We start from the raw sequence: 25107 nt of genomic DNA, 5'->3' as shown, positions 1-25107 counted from the left end.
AATAGAGAGCCCATAGACAGACCCACACAAATATACTCAACTTACTTTTGATAATGGTGTAAAGGTAATTCAGTGGAGAAAAAACACTCTTTTTAACAAACAGTGCTGGAACAATTAGACATCCATATGCAGAAAAATAAACCTAGGCAGAGACCTCACATCTTACACAAAAATTAACTTGAAATGGACCACAGACTTAAAAGTAAAATGCAAAACTGTAAAACTTCTAGAAAAAAAACAGGAAAAAATCTGCATGATCTTGGGTTTGATGATAGTATAGCACAATCCATAGAAGAAAATATAAGTTGGACTTCGCTAAAATTAAAAACTTGCTCTGTGAAAGGCACTGTCAAAAGAAAATGAAAATGAAACAATCTCTCCCAAACACTGGGAGAGATTGTTTACTGAATACATATATGATAAAGTACTTATATCCAAAATATATAAAGAACTCTTAAAGCTCAGCAATAAAGAAACAACCTAATTAAAACTTGGGCAAGAGATCTTAAACACCTCATCAGAGAAGATAAACAAAAGGAAAAGAAGCATATAAAAAGATATTAAAAATCATTTGTCATTAGAAAAATGTAAATTAAAACAATGACATACTTCTACATATCTATTAGAATGACTACAATCCGAAAATCTGACAATACCAATTGTTGGCAAAGATGTGGAACAATAGGAACACTCATTCATTGTTGGTGGGAATGCAAAATGGTAAAGCCACCTCAAAAGACAGCATTGCAGTTATAATGCTAAACATATTCATAGCACACAATCCAACAATCACACTTCTAGGTATTTTTTCAATTGATTTAAAAATATATGTCCACACAAAAACTTGCATGCAAGTGTTTACACCAGCCATATTCATAATTGCCCAAAACTGGAAGCAACCAAAATGTTATAGGTTGCTTCATAATGTTATTCACAATGTAGTACGTGAATAGATAAGCAAATTGTGGTATGTATATACAATAAAATACTATTCAGTGATAAAAAGGAACAAACTATCAATTCATGTAACACCATGGGTGAATCTTAAATGCATATTGGTAAATCAAAGAAGACAATCTGAAAAATGCTACCTACTGTATGATTCCATTTATATGACATTCTGGAAAAAGCAAAAATATAAAGACAAAAAAACAGATCAGCAGTTGCCAGAGGTTCAGAGAGAGCAGGAGAGGGTAGAAAACGTGAAACACAGGCAATATTTTAGGATAGTGAAACAATTTTGTATGATACTGTAGTGGGGGATATATGACATTATGCATTTGTCAAAACCCACAGAACAGATGAAGAGAGTACACAAATTTTTAAAAAATCAATAGGAGGTTGGGGCATGCCAGGCAGAATGTAGCCTGTGACAAAAGAATCTAACTGCATTCCAAATACATGACATAACCTCACTGGAGGGAGTGGGGTAAAAATAGGTGACCTAAGTAACTTTGAAAATGAATTAATACTGTAAGACTAAAGACAAAAGAAACTGTACATAGGCACTTTGCTCTAGCTGGTAAAATTATTATCTAATGGGGGAAGAGGTTAACAATTCTGAAACCATTATACATGTATACTGGGATTTAACAAATAAGTAAATTTGTCTGATGGTGAAGTGGGAAACAGATTTCTCATTGTGGGAGTGGAAAGTTACCGATAATTGAGTGCAAAAGACTAGATTGATCCATGTGATACTGGATTAGAGTTGGAAACTTCAGTATAAACTCATGCTTAGTTTAATACATATATACAGATGGACATATATAGAAATAATTATAGATATGTGTGTATACACAGGTTAGTACATTTCCAAGTTGTCAGCTGGGAGGGCATAGAAACAATGATGCCCCATTAGCAATGAGCACACCCAGGGCCCATATTTTGGTTTCTAATACCATTGTCCAATAAAAGAAAACAAGACTCCTTGAGAAATGGCTGATTCTAGCACTGGGACAGAGAATACACAATATAAATCTAGAGTACTTTTTTAGTGTCAGAAAGTAAAGAAGTGTTCCCAAAAAGATGATGAAGTTATGTCAAAGGGACACAGAAGACAACTGAAAGAGCTCCCAATGGCAAAAGTTGTAACAATTTGAACAAAATAGGTAATGTAGTATTGGATTCAAACTCAAAGTATAAAATAAATATCCATGAAGCCATGGTAATATAAATGAATGAATGAGTGAATGAATAGGGGAGAAAAGGTAAATGTCCTGTACAGAATAATTGCAAATAAGTTATGTAGACATTGCATCCTCAAAGAGGTGAAGCATAACTCCCCACTCTTCAAGGGGGGACTTCGTTACAAAGAGTTCAGTATAGAAGGCAGGTGGGGTGGAAACAGTAACTTTAAAATTGAGAACTCTTACAAACTCTACCTCAGCCAGGTTAACAAGGTAAACAACAAGAGTGATAATCCATGTTTATGCACGTAGTCCTGATATAATGGGATGAGAATGGCACTTTACTTCTGTGGTCTTCCTCCCAAAACCCCATAACCTCAGTCTAATCATGAGAAAAACATCAGACAAACCCAAATTGAGAAATATTCTACAAAACAGCTGACCAGGACTCCTCAAAACTGACAAGGTCATCAAAAACAACGAAAGTCTGAGAAACTATCACAACCAGGAGTCTGAGACGTGACAACTAAATCCAATGTAGTATCCCGGATCGGATCCTGGGGCAGAAAAAGGACATTAGGTAAAAACTAAGGAAATCTGAAAATACTATGGCCTTTAGTTAATAATAATGTATCAATATTTGTTCATTAATTATGACAAATGTACCATATAAATGTAAATATTAACAATAGGAGAATCTGAGTGTGGGGTATATGGGAACCCTTTGAATCATCCCTGAAACTTTTCTAGAAGTCTAAAATTATTCTTAAGTAAAAAGCTTATTTTTAAAAAAATTTAGTATTTGCTGTATTCTACTTTTTCCCCCTTAAAAAAAACTATCTTGCCTAATGTTACCTCATTATATTTTAGAGGTTAAGTTGTAAATGTAGTAAAATGTATCCATGTATCTTAATATTCAATTTGACAGAATTAGTCATGACTAAGCTAGAAACTGCTCAACTTCAGAAACTAAAAATTAACTGTTAAAAAAACCTTAAAATATTTTACTGAGATATTAAAATATCAAACAGAAATAATTTGTAGGATAAGAGGGGTATTACAATTTATAAGTATATGTAGTGTGAAAAGAGAAGGGCTAAATTATTCAACGCAGTTAAAAACAAACTATTTAGAGAGCAATGCTCAAATTAATAAAATAATATCACGAATAGGAAAAATGTCACTAAAGCAGTAAAGTAAACATCTTTTGCTCTATCCAGATCTCCTATCCTCCAGACTTCTCTACTCCAAAGAGTTCCCCTCTGATCCTCAGCCATTCCCTTCTTTGATTACATGGTGGCCTTGGGTTTAATCAGAAATGCTATACCTCAAATAACCCATCCCCTTCTAAGCACAACTGGTAGTACCCCATATTTCTCTTTACCCAATTCCATCTAAATCTCTTTTTTGACCTCCACTCACAAATCCCTCACTATCAGCCTTTGATTCACTTCCTTTCCTACCTACCTGAACTCACTTACCTTCAGAACACACATCAGCACCCTCAGTTCTCTTGCCCCTTCATCCATCACACTCACCCTGCCTATCCCCAGCTTCTCATCAGGCCAGCTTTCCTTAGGCAGAGTATAGAGGGAAGGTGGGTACTGTATTCTGCAGTCAGAAGGCCCAGGTTCAAACCTCCTTCTGCCCCTTAGCTGCTGTGTGGTCTTACCTCTCTGTTATTGACCTCTATGTCTCAGTTTGATCCCTACAAAATGGGGATAATGATAGCACCTCCCTTATACCATGAAGCTGTTTTGACACATAAGAACTCCCCTGTACTAGGAGCTCAATCAATAGCTATTATTACTCACCAATATTGATATTAACATAAATAGCACAAATGTAACTTAAAGAGCTCTGAATTTCAACTGAATTCTCAAATTTGCTTGGCATTCCTTTTACTTAACTCCACATTCTCCATAGAATTGCTCCCCAACCTCTGTCTCACCAATCAAGTCACTTCCCTTCCTTATTCACTTCTATTTCTCAATCCCATCAGAGGAACTGGCCTCTTCTACTACTAAGGTATTGGAGTCCATCAAATGAATTCCTCAAACTCTGACCCCAAGGCCTCAAATCTTCTTTTCAAGCACCTTTTTCTCTATATTCAGATGAAGAGGTTTCTCTTGCCCTCTCCAAGGCCAATTGCTTCTGTACCCATGCTCTGTGACTTTAGGCCATCAGTTATCTCCTTTCCCTTGCTCCATCCAGTTCCCCATGTATAGATTGATTCTTTCTTCTCTATTACCAACATGCCTGATTCTTTCTAATCCAAAAAATCTCTCCTTTTGTTTTTCTTCCCTATTAAACTCTTAAAAAGAGAAGTCAACAGTGTATTCACAGACATTCTGGCTATACTTCACAACCCAGTACAATATGATTGCATTCCCCTACAAAAGAAATTGGTCACCAGTGGCATCCCCATAACCAAGACAGTGGATTCATCCAGCCTTCATCCCAGGTGACCTTTCTATAGCATATGACACTGCCAACCATCATACTTCCTTTCTCCTCTCCTGATTTTCATGATACTGTTTTCTCTTGATTCCCTACCTATACTTTTTCAGTCTCCGTTTCCTCTGCCTGTCCCTTAAATATTTGTGCTTCCCAGGCACACTCCCTTCCATATGCTCTACCAAGGCCATTTTATACATTCTCATGGGCTTAAAGGGGTTCAGAACAAGCTTCCCAAAATGTGCCACTTTGGCATGCAGAATATTTTGAGCTGAAAGCAACTAAGACCCAGCAGACTCAAGAAAAACTCCTACCTCTCCCTGAATTACCTGAAAGAATTTAGATAGGTGTCCTGGCCCACAAAGAGAGCTATTACCAAGAGATAACTTTTTATCTGAATGATCTGTCTGTATGGCAGGACAAACATCTAATTACCAAACATCTGCTCTTCTTATCATCCTGTGAATCATCCTCCTCCAAGCGGCCTCTATCCCACTCCTTAGCTCAAGACAGCTTATAAGCCTCTACTGCCCAGCTTGTCCTTGGGTCTCATTGTCCTGTGGGACCCTCACATATATGTAATTAAATGTTTTTCTTCTGTTAATCTGCCTCATGTCAAACTTATTATTAGATCCACCAAAGAACCTTGATGAGTAGAGGAAAAATTCTTCCTCCTCAAAGGCTCAAACACCCTGACAGAAATCTCTGGTTTCAAGTCTTCTCTTAAGTTCTACTTGTAGTTCCATATTTCTGATTTATTGCTGAGCATCCTCACCTGACAAATCACCAATTCTCAAATGTGTCTAAAACCCAACATGCATAAAAACAATACCCCACTCTTTGCCTAACATCCCTTTCCTCCATGACCACCACCACAGAAAACTCCCATTATGAATCAGTGGGATCACCATTGCCTTAGTCATCCAAGTCAGAAACGTGGAGTCACCCTAGATTGTTCCTAGTCTGGAAGCAAGCCCGATCCATTTTATCTCCTAAGATTCTTCCTAATCCTTCCCCGACTCATTCCATTCCACCTTCTGCCATTATAATTTGTGGTCCTCGGCGTCTCTTACCTAGATGACTGCAATAACCCAACTGGTCTCCCTTAACTCTACATTTCTAGCCTTTTCTCTTCGATGCCACAAGTCCTACATTATATTTAGCCTAGACTACTTCCTGTTCTCTGGCACTTTATGCATTTTCCAAATTTTTCGTTGTCTGGAAAGGTGATTATCTAAAAATCTAGACTTTAAGAACTTGTGCTTTGGCTTTACTGTACAATCACTGTATTTATCTTCGGCCAATTTTTCCATGTGACTGGTGCCTGATCTTTAAGCCAGTCTCTTTCAAAGGAAAGAACTCACATATTAATTCAAGTTGAAATAATATTTATATAATTGTCCTTATCTTTCTCTCTCATGTCAGAAGGACCACTTATTTTATTGGAATCTACCTTGTCTTACCTAATGAGAACACCCCTTCATTCCAACAAATAAGGGCTAACAGTTTGGGAATATATGTGTTGATGCCGAGAGGGAGAGGAGCAGGAGGAAGCAAGAAGACATGCATGTGGGATGGAAGGAGAGAGGGAAAACACTGTCTTTCACCACCATCCACAGTTATTACTTAGATGGGTAAAGAAGAAAAGACACCGAGGACCAAAAATTATAATGACAGCAGGTGGAGTGGTATGAGTTGGGGAAGGATTAGGAACAATCTTAGGAGATAAAATGGATCGGGCTTGCTTCCAGGCTAGGAACAGTCTAGGGTGACTCCAGGTTTCTGACTTGGATGACTAAGTCAATGGTGATCCCACTGATTCATACTGGAAGCTTTCTGTGGTGGTGGTCATGGAGGAAAGGGAGGTTAGGCAAAGAGTAGGGTATTGGTTTTATGCATGTTGGGTTTTAGGCATATTTGATTGTATGTGTGTGTAATCCTCCCCAACCCCATAGAGAAAACTCTGTCTTTGGTCATTTAGCACGTCTTCCTCCTCCTGCTCTTCTAAAGGGACTTGGAGCTTTTGATTAAGTTCCCTGGGAGTTAATTGTGCAGAGTGTGGTACTAAGCACATGCAGTGTAAAAACAAGGCATTAGCAGGTATAATTCACATTTGGAAAGAGGAGAGAGGGCTACTTTCAGGTAGAGAAAGAAAGAAAAAAAGAGGATGGGAGCAAAGGATCCATCCCCCTATATGGTACCGACCAGTTTGGTGACTTTTAGGAGTTGAGAGTCAGAAGTGTGAGCTTTGGGAAAGCTACAGGGTCCAGGAGATACTGTGAGTTCAAGAGGAATGGAGAGACTTTTAAGAAGTGTTGCTGTAACAAACTGGACCTTTGTTGACATCCTTGGAAAAACTCCAATAAGGATTTACATGTTGTACTGTTGCTGGGACTCTACATGGAGACTGGGTCGTGAGCTGCCCCATGGGTTTTATCTTGGTTGCAAATGTAATTCTTTCAGGCATGTGAACACTGTATTTAATAAATATTAACTCTGGAAATTTAGGAGTTCAAAAACGTAATTTTAGAAAAGTTGTCCTCCATCCCAATATTATTCTGGCTCCCCTTCTACTTCTATACTTTTCCTTTATTGTATCTACTCTTCCTTCTCTTATTTCTCAATTCTAGACATTCAACTTTACACCTTTTAAACACCATCTTTCTCATGGCTTCAAATGTAACCTCTATCTGATCATTTCAAAATCCCTCTCTACCTCTTACTACATTTCCACTCAGATGCTCTGTTTGTCCTCTAACGCAGCATCTCCAAAGCAAACTCATCATCTTCCCGTCTATTCTTCCTGATCCTCATCTTTTTTCATTCTTCTAAGTCCACTGTAGAAAATATCTTAAACTTGTCTTTTTTTCTCTATCTCTAATTTCTTATTACCAATTTCACTTTTTCTTCCCTCAAAAATCTTTATTCCATCATATCTACTCTATCATGACAGCCTAATTTGGGCTCCTATTTATTTCCTGGACTAATGAAATTACACCAGTCATTCACACAACTAAGAGCTATATGCTAACCTTCTAACCCAAGATTTTGCCTTCCATCTTACAATATATCCCACAAATACCAAAAACTAGAATTACTCAGTGCTATTTTCAGAATGTCTTTCTCCACTACAATACATTCTCACTGTCCACTGGTCAAGTTCAATCAGCTTTCCCTGGCACTCAACACCCTCTCTATCCTCTATCCTCCTAAGACATACTCTTTGATCCTACAAGTCTATGCAGTTTCTCTTTCACATGGCATGTTTATTCCACTTTTCAAAACCCTATGTTCACGCCTTTCTCCCTTCTCCCTTTCCCATCCACTTCTTTAAAAAATCCTAAAACATTTAAGAATGTGTCCCAATTTCTCTTTGAAGCCTTGCATGACAAACATCAATCAATAATAGGTCTCTAAACGTGATTCATGGGCCCCTGAGACTTTTGGGGGAGTCTACAAGGGAAAACTATTTTCATAATGATACTAAAATATTATCTGCCTTTCTAATTGTGCTGACTTCTATTCTGATGATGTAAAGTACTGATGGATAAGACCGTTGGCATCTTAGCACGAATCATAGCAGTGGTACAAAATGGTACTAGTCATCACTGTAATCTATGCCACATATTTGCAGTTAAAAACAAACAAAAAAAGAGGGGTTGAGTGGAGAAGTTTCACTTAAGAATGTCCTGGATGAAGCAGTAAGAATGATCAATTATATTAAATCATGTCTTTTGAGTACATGTCTTTTTAATATTCTGTGATAAAATGGGAAGTACGCACAAAGCACAGTTGTCTTATCCAAGAAAAACTCTTGGAGAGCCTCTGAAGAGTTAAAAACTTTTCTGATGAGGTCAGTAATGGGTTTTTAAAAAAATATTATCTAATAACTGTATCAGCATTTATCATAAGACCTACATAACTCAGTGAACCAATATTTTCCAAATGACCAAGGCATGATGGCACAAAATTATGAATGAGTAAAAGATTTCAAAGTACATGACAGACCAATGGATTTGAATATAACAGTGTATCAAAAGTCCAGTGATATGGTTTGAGATTCCACATTTAACTAATCTTTAAGAAGCTATCTCTTGGTATATTCTGGTGTAGTATTAAAGCAGGATATCAACAATTATTTGAAAAGGCTACTAAAATACTCCTTTACCTACTACACTGTTAACCCTGAGAGTTAGATTTTTTTATATGCTTCAACCAAAATAACATTTCACAACAGACTGAAAACAGAAACAAACTTGAGAATCCAGCTGAATTCTATCATGCTGGACATTAAAAAGATTTGCAAAAAATGTACAACACTGTTCCCACGAAAAATTTTTCATTTTGGCAATGTAGTTTATTTTTCACAAAATTACATTAACATGAAATATTATTGTTAATATTAAATGATCTAATAAATATTTTTTAATGTTTCAGTTCTAATTTCCAATCTGGTAAATATCCATAGCTATCAGCCTATAGGAAGTAAGAGTTCATTGAGGTCCTCAATAATTTATGAGATTAACAAGTCTGAGAATGGCTGTTTTAAACCATTAATAACAGCACTTTTCTTCTTGCCCTTTTTCACACAATGTCTTATTTTACTAGCTCATTATTTTGTATTATTAAGTCCTATTTTCTCAAACATAGACATGACACCAGACACTCTAGTGAAGCTCCCTGAGGCAGGGAATGGAACATTTAGGTACTGGGAAGGTATTCAATAAATACTGAAGGAACATATTAAGGAGCATAGGTACAAGTTTTTATAAGGTATTTAACCTTAACAGCAATTCAAAAACATGTCCTCATAACAGTTAAGGGCATTTAGGCAAAAAAGAAGTTACCACCATTAAATTACTTTTTACAAAAAGAAACCTGAGGCACGGGTATAACTCAGCAGCTGAAAATTAACTGAAGCCCAGGTGTCTAACCCTTGTGCCCCACCACATGCATTCCATGAGTCTTCTTAAATTATACAAAGCTCTAAAATAGAGAGAACATAAAATATCAGAAACTAAAGAAAACAATTAAACTATGGAAAACTCTAACAGTACTTAAGTAGCTGTGCTAAATTTTGTCATAATCTCCTTGCTGTTCCATTATACCATTTCTTGCTCATATTCCAACCCCACTTCTCAATTTCTTAACTTACAAAAGACTTGAAGCTTTTAAATAAAGGTATAGCATAGCTTTTTACTACAAAATTAAAGAATAAGTTAAACTCTCTAATATTATGATTTTTCAAAAAGAGCTTCAAACAGAAACAAATTAAAGTTCCTTTAAGTGTCAAGGTTAATTTTCTCCTGCTTCAAAATCTCAAATCTGAATCATCTTCAAGAGACAGACATTGCTAAAGCTTAACTGATCACCTCTTGGGACTCATTCATTCAAAAGCAATTAAATGGCTATGTGCCAGACAATGTGTGGATGCTGACCCATGCAAAGTTCAACAAAGTTTGGCTCTTGACCTAATGAAATGCAGAGATAAATAAGAAACAGGAAAAAGAGAAAGAGAACTTTACAATAATTTAATTTATTAATCATAATGGTATAACTGTGTGTCACTATAATGGAAGCACAGGTGAGAGACACCCAGCCCAGCCTGGAAGAAATGGGGTTTCGTGATGGAAATGACACTTGGGCTGAGTCATGAAGGATGAGCAAGGAGCCAGGAGGCCTTTCTAGCACAGGGACAAGTTGGGGTGAGAGGAGATTTCTGAGGAGGAATATGGCAGAAAGACAGAAGATAGCTCTACTTGGAGAGCTTTCTTGCATCACATTACAGAGCCCATATTTTATACTGGAAGTAGCAGGTGCCACTGAGAGGATCTAACCAGGAGGCTTCGCGTTCATTTTTGTGTTTTAGGGAGATCACCATGGAAGATAATAATACAGGAGAGGATGAAAGGGGTATAGGACTGGAGGCAGGCAGACTGCCTAGAGCAGGGATCAGCAAACTTCTTCCACAAAGAGCCAGAGAGTAACACAAAGTAAGGGGTTTTGGAAGCTCTACCGTCTCTGTGGCAACTAATCCACTCTATTATTGTGTGAAAGCAGTCGTGGTAAACAAATATGCATGGCTGTGCCCCAATAAAGCTTTATTTGTAGAAACAGGCAGCAGGTTTGGCCTTCACGCCTTGGTTTGCCGACCCCAGTCTAGAATAGTTCTTTTCTGTCCAAAAGAACTTTCTGCAATAATGAAATGGTCTATAGATGTTCTACCCAATTCGGTAGACACATGGGGCTAGGAAGCACTGGAAATGTTACAAGTTAGACTGAGGAATTAAATTTTTAATTTTATTTAATTTTAATTAAATTAACTATAAATAGTCTCATGTGGCTTGTGGCTACTCTACTGGACAGTACAGGGTTAGAGGCTGGTGCAGGAGCCCAGGCAAGAGATGATGGACTAGGGCGCTGACAGCAGAGATGGAGAGGAAGTGGCCAAGGCAAGAAATGTTTAGGAGGTGATATGTAGGACCTGGGATGGACCAAACACAGGTGAGGGAGAAACAAAGATGATTCCCACATGTTGAGCAGAGATAACCAAGAGAATGGCCAGGCCACATGCTGAACAGGAGCATATAAGAGAATACAGAGGGAAATATGTTGCATTCTATTTTAGACATGTTGATTCTGATGTGCCACCTGGGAGGAGAAAACACTTGACTATAATACAAAGAAGTAGGTAATATTAAATATGCTCTTTTTATAGAGAAAGCAACTGTAGTACAGGAATGTTACATAACTTAGCCAACCAAGGTCAGAGCAAGTAAGCGGCAAGGCTAAATTGCAGCCTGAGCTTATATGATTCTAAAATTCATGCATAGTCCATTACACCACATTGAGCAAATGGGTAATAGCTGAAACCCTGAAAGCACAACTCACTCAGGGAGAAGCACAGAGAAGATCGGTGGGCCCAGAAGAGAGCCCTGGGGAACACCAGCATTTAAGGAACTGTCTTCAACAAAGAAGACTGAGAGAGGATGGTCAGAGAACTACAAGAACCAGGTGAGTGCAGGGTCACAAAAGCAAGGGGAGTTATGTCATTACAAGAAGGAGGTGGCCAACAGCATCAAGTCCACAGAGAGATACAATAAGATAGGCACCGAAGAGAGTTCACTGGATTTTGCATCTGGAAGTCAATGGTACCTCTAATGAAATCGTTGCAGCAAAATGACACAAGAGGAAACCTAATTTTGATGGGTTAAAGGACAAAAAAGATACTACAAAGTAGATAAAGCAAACATAAACTATGCACTTCTAGTGCTGAGTAAAGTTTAGCATATTGAATATACACTACATTTAACACTTACTGCATATGTACTGAATGACAAGCACTGTGCCGGGTGCTTTACACACATATGTAAACATATAACCACATAGGATCTTCACAATAAACTGTAAGGCCTATAGGTATCATTATCCCTGTTTTATAGGTAAGAAAACTAAGGCTCAGGAAGATTAAGTAATCTCCCACTCACACACAATGGTAAGTGGGGGAGCTTGAATTTAAATCCAGGTCTTCTGCCTTCAAAGAACATGCTCTTTGCTCTCTATACTTTCACATCATCGGAGTCTTTAAAAATTGCAAAAGAACTCTTATTTTAAAAATTTTAAATGGCCAAGCCTAAGGAACTTAGTATCTTCTTGAAGAAACAAAATTATAACATATGAAACACTGGCAAACAATATAAAACAGTACATAAGTACCTGGGAAAGCAGCAGATCTGTAATCTAATCTCTCCTGTTTGGAGGTGGAAGGACCATCCCTTCCACCTTTGGCAAGAAAAAAGGGTGATGAGGGTAATTGCTTGGTAAGCATACTAATGGTATTTGTAGTAGAAGAGTCTTCATCCATGGAATGCTTTTAGGATATACCTAGTCTAGTATTGCTTATGATAAATGAACCTAGAATGTATGGATTTATGGGGTCTGACCCCTGCCCCAGGAAAGTTATATAAGCTATGTAACTATCTGAGTATTACATGGAGATGGCTTCATAACCAAGAGAGCTCCTTCCATGTCAGCAATATGAACTATACATATCACTTTGAGACCTCATAGGTAACCTCATTCCAGAGCATGCCCAGTGCAAAAAAGACCTAGAGAGCCATGCTGATGGTCCTGAACATATCCTTGCTTTGCCAGTATCTCGTGATTACTTGTATTCTTGAGATAATTAGTAAGGACTGATACAGGGTAAGCTCCCTAACTCACATGAGTCTGATTTGACCCCCAATTCTCTGGGTTATCTCTGTACTAAGTGACAAAAGGCTACACGTAATTGTGGGAGCCTTCCCTGGGTTTGGGATTTTGACCTAAGACTTGAAAGATAGGTAAATTTTTAGAAGATGGAGGGAAAACAGAGGATGGGAATAAAGGAAGAAAAGTGAGGAAAATCCACAGGTGCGAGACAGTAAGGGTGTAAAACTAACTCTAATGAGTGGTAAGAAATAAGGCTGGAGACATGGCCCACATCACAGAGCACTTCGAAAGTTCAGAGAAGAATCTAAAGAGGATACAGTGTTTAGTAAGAAAGTAAGGCACTGAAAGTGGAACACAAGAAAGATGACTTTGGTAGCACTGTGAGGAAAGGACTGAAGAGTGGGTGAATGTGGAATTAGAATTAGGAAGTCAGTTGGAAAGCTATTGCAGTAATCAACCGTGGAGATCCCGAAGGCCCTAAACTGGGACCATGGATGTGGAATGAAAGGAGCAGCTAAACATTTCATAGAAAAAATGTCAGCAGACCCTGTCAAATGACAAGATAAGGGTAATAAAGGATAATAATAAACCCATTGTCAAAAATGAGCAACTACCTCCCTCCAGGAGGTGGAGCTTAATTTCTCTCCCCCCACCACCTTTGAGAGTGGGCTATACTTCATGCCTTGCTTTCAAAGAGAGTAAAGAAAAGGAAAAACTTCACAGTGGAGAAACCTGGCAAACACCACCTCAACCACATGATGAAAGTTCACATCCCCAGTGATGTCACATGGATATCATGTAGCCCGATATGTGATGAGAAGGGCACTTCACCTTTATAGGATTCCTTCCGAAAACCTATAACCTCCGTCCAGTTATGAGAAAAACAGGCAAATCCAGACTGGAGGACATTCTACAGAATAACTGGACAGTAACCCTTAGCACTGTCAGGTCATGAAAAACAAGGAAAGACTAAGAATCTGTTACAGACGACGGGAGACTGGGGAGGCGTGACAACTAAATGCAATATGGCAGCCTAGACTGAATCGAAGAACAAAAAGAAGATACTAATGGAAAAACTCCTGAAATCCGACAAAGCCTGAAGTTCACTTAATAGTAAAGTATCAATGCTGGTTTCTTAGTTTTGACAAATGTTCCATGATAATGTAAGATATTAATAGGGAAAACTAGGTGAAGGGTATATGGGAGTTTCTGTGTTATCTTTGTAACTTTCCTGTAAATATAAAATGAAAAGATTATTTTAAAAGAGGTAATGATAAGATAATGTTGGTGTCAGAATTTGGGAACAGGAGGAAGTTGGTGTCAGGAATATTAACTGGACCCAAGATAAATCCAGTAAAAGAAAGTATCATCATACCACAAAGAGAGCTGGGTTCAAGAGCCAGGACCACCACCTTCTAGCTTGGGAATCTTGGATAAGTTTCCCTAACCTTTCCAAGGCTCAGCTTCCTCATTTGTACAGTGGTGATAATTCATATCACATACTCTCATTTTTATATTTAGGATCTTGGGGAAAAATTTCCCCAAACCAAACAGCCCAAGTTTAAAATAATTAGTGATATCAGTAACCTACCGCTGATTCACAAAAGGGCTGGAAAGCTCTGCAAGCAGGCGAAAATTCCCAATGTATCCCAGCACTCCATCCCTCTGGGTGATAAAACATAAAACATAATGTCAGGGAAAACATTCTTATCAAAATTTCCAAACATCGAAGAAACATTCAATAGCTTCTCAGCATAAAATAATGATAAATATAAACACAAACCAAGTCTGCTAAACAGATTTTCTTCTCCGTGAAAACTCAGAAATGTCATTAGAATTCTACAGCATTTTTTAAAGACAACGTATTGTACACTTATGTTCACTTATGTATACCATATTCACTTAGAAAAACAGATTTCAAGCAGTTGTCTCACGCTAAACTAATGAATTCTGCACATAGCCATTAGTAACAGCATTCTCAAATTACCGTAGAAATAATGATTAAAGTAGTGTGCATTTAGGAAGTTGAGAAATTTTATAGCAATTAAATATCAAATAGGAATGTAGTTTAATATCCATTAGGAGCACCTTAAAAATCTCAAGAGTGTATTTCACTTCCTAAGTAACAATATATAAGCCTGTGAGCAGATACACATTTGTCAAACATAACAACACATGTTAAACCATATCTGTCATATTTGACCTGAAAAATATATTTGTCAATCAGAAGATACTATAGCTAAAACACACACTTTGGGGACCTTTCTGAATTTAGAAACATAATGCCTAGTACTTTCCACTAATTTAATAATCGGAAAAGTATAGTACAGTTAATAAGCATCAGAAAGAAAACTGAAAGTATACATTCCAAAAATTTTATGTAATTTTAAGTGTTACTAGGTAAATGGAGTCATTCTAGCACTTCCAATTAAATCAATTATGATTACACACCAAAAGAACCTGCTCTCAAAACATTAGATATACCAGAACTTCAGAAATACTTTTCCTACTGTTTATACCACACTGCCTTCCAAATGGGAAAAATATAAAGCAATAATGAAAAAAATAATAATGAATGGACTTTTTATTTGAAGATTCTCAGTTCTCCTCTATGTAAATTATTTTAGGGATTAAAAACTGAGAGCTGGACTGCAAGAGTTAGCTTTCCAAAATGAATCTAAAACTTTTTATAATCTCAAACTCACTGTCCTTAGTGAAACTGAAATGGGTGATGAGGAAGAAGAGGAGGACAGCAGAGAGACAAAGACAGTGGCCAAGACGAGCACTGTGCACAGAGGTGGCGGGAGAGGAGGATGCTCAACATTTTAGAGTCAACCAGACACAGCCACAGCAGTCCAAAACCACATGACAATCCACGGGAAATAACTATGCGCGTGTGTTATTACTTTAACACAGAAATACGTGTAAATTTGAAATTATATATTATTTTGTACTATTTACTTTTCTGTTACAATAAATGCATTTATTTAAACAACAGGACCAGTTAATGGTGGCAATTAGTAATTAATAGTGGGACTAAACAAATAAAATTGTGGAAAAATATAATATTTTTATAATGTTTCTTTCTGGCCTTTTACTTTTCTTTGTTAGATATTTAAATGTAGTAGGTTATATTATTATTTTTTTATTATGTCTTTAAGAAGAATAAATGTAAGACTTTTAAAAAGGAGAATGTAAATACAATAGGACTAAACAGTTATTACCTGTATTTAATAAAAACATAATAATGATATCTTTCTATCCATGACACAGTAGGATATTTTTACTCCTTATTTCCTTTTCCAATAATACTTTTCTGAAATGCCTGCGGCCTTTAGGATATCCTTATTTTTTTGCAGAAGTAAAACAACTACAGTTAAATGTAAAATTCACTTTGACTTGTAACTCTGCTCTTAGAGGCCCACATTACTGTTATCAGTCCAGTATGATGATCTCAAGCTAAATATTTTCTCAACAAAGGTGTTTAAGCATAAAATACATAAAATTTTACTTACTAGCAATAGCAGGCTTTTAGAATTATAAGAACTAAGTTTCCAGCTCTCTAAGAGTATCTATCCACTTTGTATCTACAGGCTTATTCTGGTAGATCAGCTGTTTGTAAGCTCATTTGTATGTATAAATTCATCGTATATGCCATCTATTTCTAAAATATCTATCATTTTAAGACACTCTAGAGTACCCTAGATGGATTCCAATAAGTTACAATTTTAGTTTTAAAAAAAAGTACTATTTAATGTAGCTACCCTTTTCTGGTAACATTTTTGTGTTTTTTTGTTTTTTAATTAATTTAGTTTATTTTTTTGGCTGCATTGGGTCTTCATTGCTGCGCACGGGCTTTCTCTAGTTGCGGCGAGCGGGGGCTACCCTTCATTGTGGTATGTGGGCTTCTCATTGCAATGGCTTTTCTTGTTGCAGAGCATGGGCTTTAGGCACACAGGCTTCAGTAGTTGTGGCACACGGGCTCAGTAGTTGTGGCTCGCAGGCTCTAGAGGACAGGCTCAGTAGTTGTGGTGCATGGGCTTAGTTGCTCCACAGCATGTGGGATCTTCCTGGACCAGGGCTCGAACCTGTGTCCCCTGCATTGGCAGGTGGATTCTCAACCACTGCGCCACCAGAGAAGCCCCCATTTTTGAGTTGTGAAGCAGTTTTATTTCCAAAAAATGAGCCATTATTTCACTGTATGAGTTTTTGTCACAATCTGCACATAACATCAAGCAATGCAGGTTCCGAGAGTTCATCCTTTTCTAGCTCCTCGTGGCCTCTTCAATGATCATCAGTTTTGGAGAACCAGTCCATGAATATCTGTTTCACTGCAGATATTCTATTTGGGCAATTCATTATAATTAAGTAATTAAGTTTGGGGAGGCAGGCATAGTTAATGAATGATAATGGGCCTGGGGTGTGCAGGCCAGGATTTGAACCCTAGCTCTCCTAAGTGACCTTGGGCAAAGCTGACCAAAACCTCAGTTTCTCCATTTGTAAAACAGGCAGAATACCATCTTTATGACAGAATTGATGTGAGAATAAGATAAAATGCAGGGGCTTCCCTGGTGGCACAGTGGTTAAGAATCCACCTGCCAATGCAGGAGACACGAGTTTGAGCCCTGGTCCGGGAAGATCCCACATGCCGCGGAGCAACTAAGCCCGTGCACCACAACTACTGAGCCTGTGCTCTAGAGCCCGTGAGCCACAACTACTGAAGCCCGCGTGCCTAGAGCCCATGCTCGGCAACAAAAGAAGCCACCACAATGAGAAGACTGTGCGCAGCAACGAAGACCCAATGCAGCCAAAAGTAAATAAATAAATAGATTTTTAAAAAATTTAAAAAGACAAAATGCATACTAATGGCAAACAGGAAAAATACTAAAACAGAAAAGGCACTCTAAAAAAAATTAAGTTAAAAGTGAAATTGAACCAGGTAATTTTTCTTACTATAGCTATAAAGAAGATTAAATAAGTTTGAACAAGTCCTAAAAGGACCTATTCCTTCTTTCCTAGATAGAAGCCTCCACCTCTAGTCACTGATCCCTGATCCTTGGATGACTACACAGGACTAAGGGCCACGCCTAAAATGATGATGATGAACGGATGATAAGAAAGACAGATCACCATCACAATTAGTAAGGACTAAATGTAGGTTCACTACTGCTATTTTACTATAAAAGGTAAATCATATTAATAATCACTCCTCCAAAAATAGTTAGTTACTTTCTAATTGCTGCAGAAAAAAATCCAGGTTGAAAAGGAAAATAAATACTTCTAAGAGAAGACTCACCTGTTTTATTTACCCAATAGGTTATATCAACCTTTTACCTCACTTTGCACAACTATACTGCACCCAACCCAAACTTAATTCTTCACCACAAGTTTATGCTCATGACCATCACAGCATGGTAGAGTTAAAATGGCATCTGAAGATTGCCTATTTCAATTACCCAAAGATTTTTTAAATCCCTTCTACAAAAGCTCTGCCAGGTTGCCCCCCAGCATGGACAACTCCATGGTGAGTAGAGTAGCATTCACTAAAGCAGTTTTCCAAAAGTTCCAGAACTACACTGTACCCTCTTTGACGTCCACCTGCCAGTCCTACTCCTGATCCTGGCTATCCAAAATCTTTTTTTCATACGATAACTCTTCAAATATTTAATGACTGTCCAAGTACATGTCTATCTTCTTTCCAGATACCGTTTCCAATTTGCTCAGAAAATTCTGGCCCACCCTCTTCAAAGTTTCTGAGCCCTATGAACTGCCAGTATTCATAAAACAAAAACAAACAGATCCAACAACAAAAACCAACCAATCTCTTGATGAAAAGAACCATTTACACATGATAATCCCTACACATTAACCAGTTAAATCACATACACACATACATCTTTTTGAGGGGACAGGGTAACCTTTCTAAAGAGAATTTTAGAAGAACATGTCACTACCCTTAAAAATGTACATACCATCTGCCCAGAAATCCCACAAAATTAGTCTTTGAAAATAATTATGTATAGGCACAAATATGAAAACATGAGAATGTTTCCTCAAGTTATATACAATAGTGAAACTTAGAACAAACACATAACAATAGGGAATTGATTAAATATGATTATATATCCATATGCCATCAACAGAGATAATGATACAACCAAATAGCCTGAAAATAAAAACATTTTCAGAACCTGCTGAAGGCTTAGAGAGTGAACTTCCTTTACTCTCTTTCTTAGACAATTATTTGAGGATATGCTGCAGCACAAGTCAGTAAACCAATACAGATATGGGATGCAGGAAACAGTGACCCCAAACCAGGGGAGTAATGGCAGGAAGCCTGGGACATCAAGTAGCAGACCTAGAGAGCAGGAGAATGGAGAGCTCCAGGAGCAGGTATCTGGGGGAAAGACGACTGCAGAGATGGGATGCTATCCTCCAAGATATGGAACAACTCAAATATAAGACAAAGGCATATGTTACAAGAAAAAAAGGAAGGCAATTAGAAACTCGAAGCAAAAATTAGACAGGAAATGTAATCCTGGTTGTGCAGTGAACTATTTTAATACAGTCATAATAAACACTTTATTTTCTCTGTGTAGGGTCAACTGGATATAAAGGAAAACAATATGATTATAGAATAAAAGGCAAATATTTTAAAATCTTGGTGATACAAGAGTACAAGTACAAATGACAGAAACTGGGAAGCACAGTGGGAGTGACAGAAGTGGATGGAAGGACAGAAGCACAGCCATTTTCACTTTAAAGGATCAAGAGGTGCCACAAACCAGAAATAAAAGTGTTTAAAGTTTCCAAAGGAATGGAGAGAGAAAATCAAATTACTTTAACTACATGGGAAAAAAGAAGGGAAGGAAAATAGAGGTGTGAGTGTTAAATTCTTACCCATCATGGCAAGAAGATAATTAAGAGTGTCTAACATTGACAAATCAAGAGGTGGCTGGCAGTCACCTAAGTGACCACCATCAATTCCTTCCCTTCCTCATATCAAGAGGTGGTCTTACTTTCCTCCCCTTGAATCTGGGCTGCCTCAGTGACTCACTTGACCAGCAGAATGCAGTGGAAGTGAAGTTCTGGGTCTTCTGAAGCTAGGTCATAAGAAGCCATGCAACTTCCTCCTGGGTCTGTTGGAACATTCACTCTTGAGATGCTCTCTCTCTGAACACCATATCCAGGCTGTGAGAAGCTCAAGCCACATGGAGGGGCCACATACAGGAGCTCTAGGCAACAAGCCTGCTGATGTCCAAGCAGGAAGCCAGCATCAACTACCAGCTACTTAAATGAGCCCCTTTCAACCCAGTTGACCCTTTTGATGATCCAGTCCCAACAGCTACCTAACAGCACCCACATGAGACCTCGTGCAAGGACCACCAAGCTTTCTTCCTTCTTCTTTTCTTTTTTTTTTAAAATATAATTAAGATCTCACGAGTCAATGGGTTTCACTGGCCAAAGTCAGTATTCTAACTGATGATCAAAATGTCACATTTTTAGCTAAAGTGAGAGCCATCATGTTGGTTCCTGTGTCTTTTCACCAAGACCCTATTAGTCTTTGATAGGTTCCTTGCTTTCTGACACAAGATTACCAGTTATTTTGTTGTATGCAATACTTCAATATGTAAAACAAATTTAAAATTTTTAGTTTTGATCCCATTTTTGTAATATATATTCATACCCAGAATGCTATTTTTTTACTTATGCATATATACAAGTAGGATACACTCCTAAATGTAAATGGTAATTAAGTAAATATAAAGTTATCTCTGGGTTATGGGATTGGGACATTGTTTTTTCTTTTTAGCTTGTCAATATATTCTAATCTTCAAATAACAGTGAATGACCTAATTAATTTTTTCAAATACCCTCTGCTTGTACATTACTTATCATAGCTTTTTAACTTACAGTGTTGCTGTAAGGGCCCTTAACCACTGTTTTCCAAATGTATTCTTTTGTGGTTTTCTTTCTACCCTTCTGAAATTCTCCTCTGCCTCTTTTACAGGACCAACCTTCTTCAGGTCCCTGACCCTGATCGCCCTCCCCCCACAAGACACACCTTATTTCTAATGGCACATGGGCCCTTCTCCCCTGGAATAACCATGTATCACCGCAAACCTCACAACATCTACAAGCGTATTCCTGCCCAAACTCTTTCTCCCATTTCCTTCAGGGTCTCACATTTCTCTAGTGCTCTGGGTCACTTTGCCCTCTTCTTTCCCTTCCTTCTCTGAAATCCAAAATTAGTCACCATGACCTACTGACTACAAAATGGCTTTTAGTTTAGTTTCTTCCTCACTAATAAAACCACCAAAGCTAAGTTCTTCATAATCTGTCATCTACATTATTCCAATAACCTCCTCAAAGAGATCCTCTCCCACGCAGCTTTCTTTTTCCTATGTTATCACCACCAGATTTGTTTTTCTAATATGCCAACTGCATCAAGTTATCTTTTGGCCAAAGGTCCTACAACAATTCTGTGAAAAGTAAAACGCAAGGCTGATGAGTTAGAATGTTCACTCCATCAGGCAACCCCATCTGACTCATCCAAACGTACAACCACCGCTGAGCCCACATGAATCCCATAGGCTGACAACCCAAGTCCTTCCTACCACCCATGAAGATCTGACCTCTTCTCCTCATGTTTTCCAACCTAGAAAGCCTTCCCTACTTTTTTCTGCTGACCTAAACATGCTTTTATCTTTTTTTTTGGAAGACTAAGTCTCATCTACCTCAAAAGCTCTCTCGGAAAATTTTAAAGAAACATAAATATAAATATAAATAAATAAATATATATATATATATATATATATATATGAAAATTCCTGCACAATTTATATAAACTTCAAGAATATACATAAGTATTGTCAGTAGTTATCTCTGGAGACTCAGACATAGAAAATGTTATACTTACTAAGCCCTGTATGTCTACAAACTCAGAATTTTTTTATAAACGTGCATATTCAGACAAAAAAAATAATGGAAATTAACACATTCTTTCCATTTCCTAAATTGCTATAGCATTACAGAGTTGTCACTGGGTGATGTGTTACTTGAATTTTTAAAGATAGTTTCCCATAGTTAAATCTTGGAACCCACGGGACTGAATTAGGTAGCTATCATATTCTTATTCCTTACCTCTCCCCACCACCACCTCCTCAGTTCAAAACCACTGCGAGCCAGTGAACTATGCGTCAGTAGCCTGGCTTCCATAGTCTCTGATCCTGTACATCAATGACTCTCGACCTGTTTAATCCAGTTCACCCATGAGAGTCAGCATCACGTGTGGCACAGGCTTCCACAGGCACAGGTGGCCATTAGATAAGATTCAGGTTATGTATAATTCCTTGTTACCTTATCCTTACCCCACCAACAAAACCTACTAAAATACAAGTGAGATAGACACTAGTAAGAGGACAGGTTTAATTCAGCTCTAATAAATTATACATTTTGATACTTTACTGTTAGTAAATTATGGCAAAACTCACAACTGACTCTGGTCAATGTGGTGTTTCCACTTCTGCCATCTATCTTTAAGGAGCTTTGCCTATAGTAAAATTCATACTGGCCATGGCCTCTGCATGACTCTATGAGGGAAAACAAAATAAGATTTGTCTGATCTCTTCCAGAGCTTAAAAGAAAATTTTCCTTTCAGCCAGTGATTATGAAAATCTGGATTTTCTTATCACAGGACATTTAATTTTCTAACAGCCAAGAGTGGCTAGGGTCAGGAATTTAGAAGGTGAGGGAGAAAGATAAATAAAATTATTACGCACCTACTACTGCTAGCATGATACTAAATACCGTGCCACTATCAATGGCTTGGAGTGGGATGGGCACACTTTCCCACCACTAGGGCTATGTAATTGGTGTGAGGTAAGCTATGGGCACTGGGGTTTATATAAAAATGTGACTATGTTCTACTGTAGCAATTATGAGGTACTTTTTCTAGGCTATTTAGACTGACCCATAATCTTAGGACATTTCCACGGGAAACCCTTTCAGAGCACCATGAATCTAGAAATGAGATTTGGGAACAAAATCCACCCTATATTTAATTACTCTTTGCCTAACTTTAATCATTCAAGGTTTTTGATGATTTACTTATAAGATAGAGTTGAAGGTTTGAGCTAACACACAGGACCGGATTGGATTGCCCAATCTGGCTCATGTGAAAAAGTGATCTTACCTAGAATTAAGCTTTGCTAATGACTACAAGGATAGAGGCTATCAGATAATTCAGAGGAAGTAGAGAGAGGTTTGGGACGTGAAGGGCAGTTGGCAAGCCAGGTCCTTCCTGTGTTGAACAAGCAGCACTGGCCCAGATGTGAAGGCTCTACTAGGTGAGGTTGACCAAGTTCCTCACATGCAGTGAGAGTTTATCTTATAAAACATCTCCATTTTATACCTCCAAAAACCTGCACAGACTACATGACATTCTCCAAAGAGCCAGGCCTCACAGAGCCTGGGTCCTCTTTACTATAGGGAATCCTTAGCCAGGAACAGGCTAAGAGCATTCCAGAGTTAAGACCTCTTTCTCCTAACAAATGTCGGTACATACCCTATTTACACAAAGGTCCTGTCGACAAGGGGATTAGACCTGGGTCACTTGCCTTCTTTTCTTCCCCTCCCTTTCTCCCAAGGAAGTGAATGGATCTGCAGACCAGCTGCTTTCACCCCTTCCTCCCTGGGTTACTTAAGAATCAGTGACAAAACGTAGCTTATTCTTACTTGCCCATTGCCTAGCTCTCCAGTATTAGAACTAAGTCCAATTATTTCATCAAAACAGTTGAATCACAGAATCTCAGACTTAGAATAGAACTTTAAAGACGATTTAGTATAAGCTCCGACCTAAAGCTTCTACTTATTATATCTATTTTTATATCTATCCGACTGAAGATAGCTTATGGTAAAAAGAACCACTTTAAAAGGTTGTTGTTATAATCTTCTATTCGCTGGGAATGTCCCTTTTGTAAAACAGCAGTCTCCCCTACCTCTCTTTACCATCCCCATTGGTCCTAATTCCAATGTCTGAATTAAATCAGAGTTAGTCTACTTCCTCTTCCACTTAACAGTCCTTTCACATTTCCAAGGACATTTCAAAGCCATGTAGTTGTCCTACAACTTATCTTTTCTAAGCTGACCTCTCTGGGTCCTTCAGTTGTTTATCCCAGGGCAATAGCCACCTAATCTAATCTCCCCTCTACAGTTATCTGGCAGCTCGACCCAGAACATATGCAATTTTAGAGACTCCAGATGCTGTGGGTGTGGTCTAACTAGGAAACTGTAATTTGTTTGAACTGGATACCGTACCTCCCCTAATAGAATAAACATTTAAAAACAGCTTTCTTTTTTAGCAGATGTGACATGCAATTGGTACAACTACAATTGTGGTCATCTGCCACTTCCCAGTCATTCCCCTCTTTTTATACATTGTCAAGTCCAAGTGCAAAACTTGACATTCATCACTATTCAGTTCCATCTATTTGTTTCAGATTATTCCAGCCTGAAACTTTAAAAAATGTAATACATCATCCAACACATTATTAGTTCCTCTTCCTAACCTTGCTTCAGTCAATTGATAAGCTTGCTTTTTTTTTTTTTTTTTTTTTTTTTGGTATGCGGGCCTCTCACCGCTGTGGCCTCTCCCGTTGCAGAGCACAGGCTCCGGACGTGCAGGCTCAGCGGCCATGGCTCACTGGCCCAGTTGCTCTGCGGCATGTGGGATCCTCCCGGACCGGGGCACGAACCCATGTCCCCTGCATCGGCAGGCGGACTCTCAACCACCACGCCACCAGGGAAGCCCCAAGCATGCATATTTTAAACTTTATTTTATTGTGGTAAAACATACATAACACAAAATTTACCCTTTTAACCACTTTTAAGTGTACAGTTCAGTGGCATTAAGTACATTCATGTTGTGCTGCTATCACCTATCCACCTCCAGAACTTCTTTATATTCCCAACTGAAACTCTTACCCACAAACAGTAACTTCCCAACACCCCCTTCATCCAGCCCCTATCTTATTTTCTGTCTCTAGGAATTTGACTACTTTAGTTACCTCATGTAAGAAGAATCATATGATAAGATTTCTTTTTTAAAAACCTAATTAAGAACAAAATATCGACTAGGGTGGACATGGCAATCCTCTTCGTTGACATCTATTTTATCATCACACATCAAGTCCAATACATGAACTGTTTTCTTTCCTGGTTATTAAAGGGAAATAGGTTTCAAAAAATCAAGCCAGCTTAGAGAAAGAAAGGGACACAGCTCTGCTAAGGTAATCCCACTACGCATATC

General features: G+C 38.0%; 1 protein-coding gene across 2 annotated transcripts in view; it reads right to left on the bottom strand.

Annotated features, from left to right (window-relative positions):
- Nucleotides 1-25107, bottom strand: part of LOC309799007 (TLC domain-containing protein 4-like) — a 64596-nt gene that overhangs the window by 6009 nt on the left and 33480 nt on the right. For both annotated transcript variants that reach the window (XM_082611967.1, XM_082611968.1), the window contains one exon: nt 14389-14462. In XM_082611967.1, the coding sequence (XP_082468093.1) occupies nt 14389-14462 (74 nt within the window). The remainder of the gene's footprint in view (nt 1-14388; nt 14463-25107) is intronic.

The sequence above is a fragment of the Mesoplodon mirus genome (assembly GCF_964341445.2).
Source record: "Mesoplodon mirus genome assembly, chromosome: 3".
Lineage (NCBI taxonomy): Eukaryota > Metazoa > Chordata > Mammalia > Artiodactyla > Ziphiidae > Mesoplodon > Mesoplodon mirus.
Note: the sequence above shows the minus strand (reverse complement) of the source record. Positions and strands in the feature narration are given on the sequence as shown.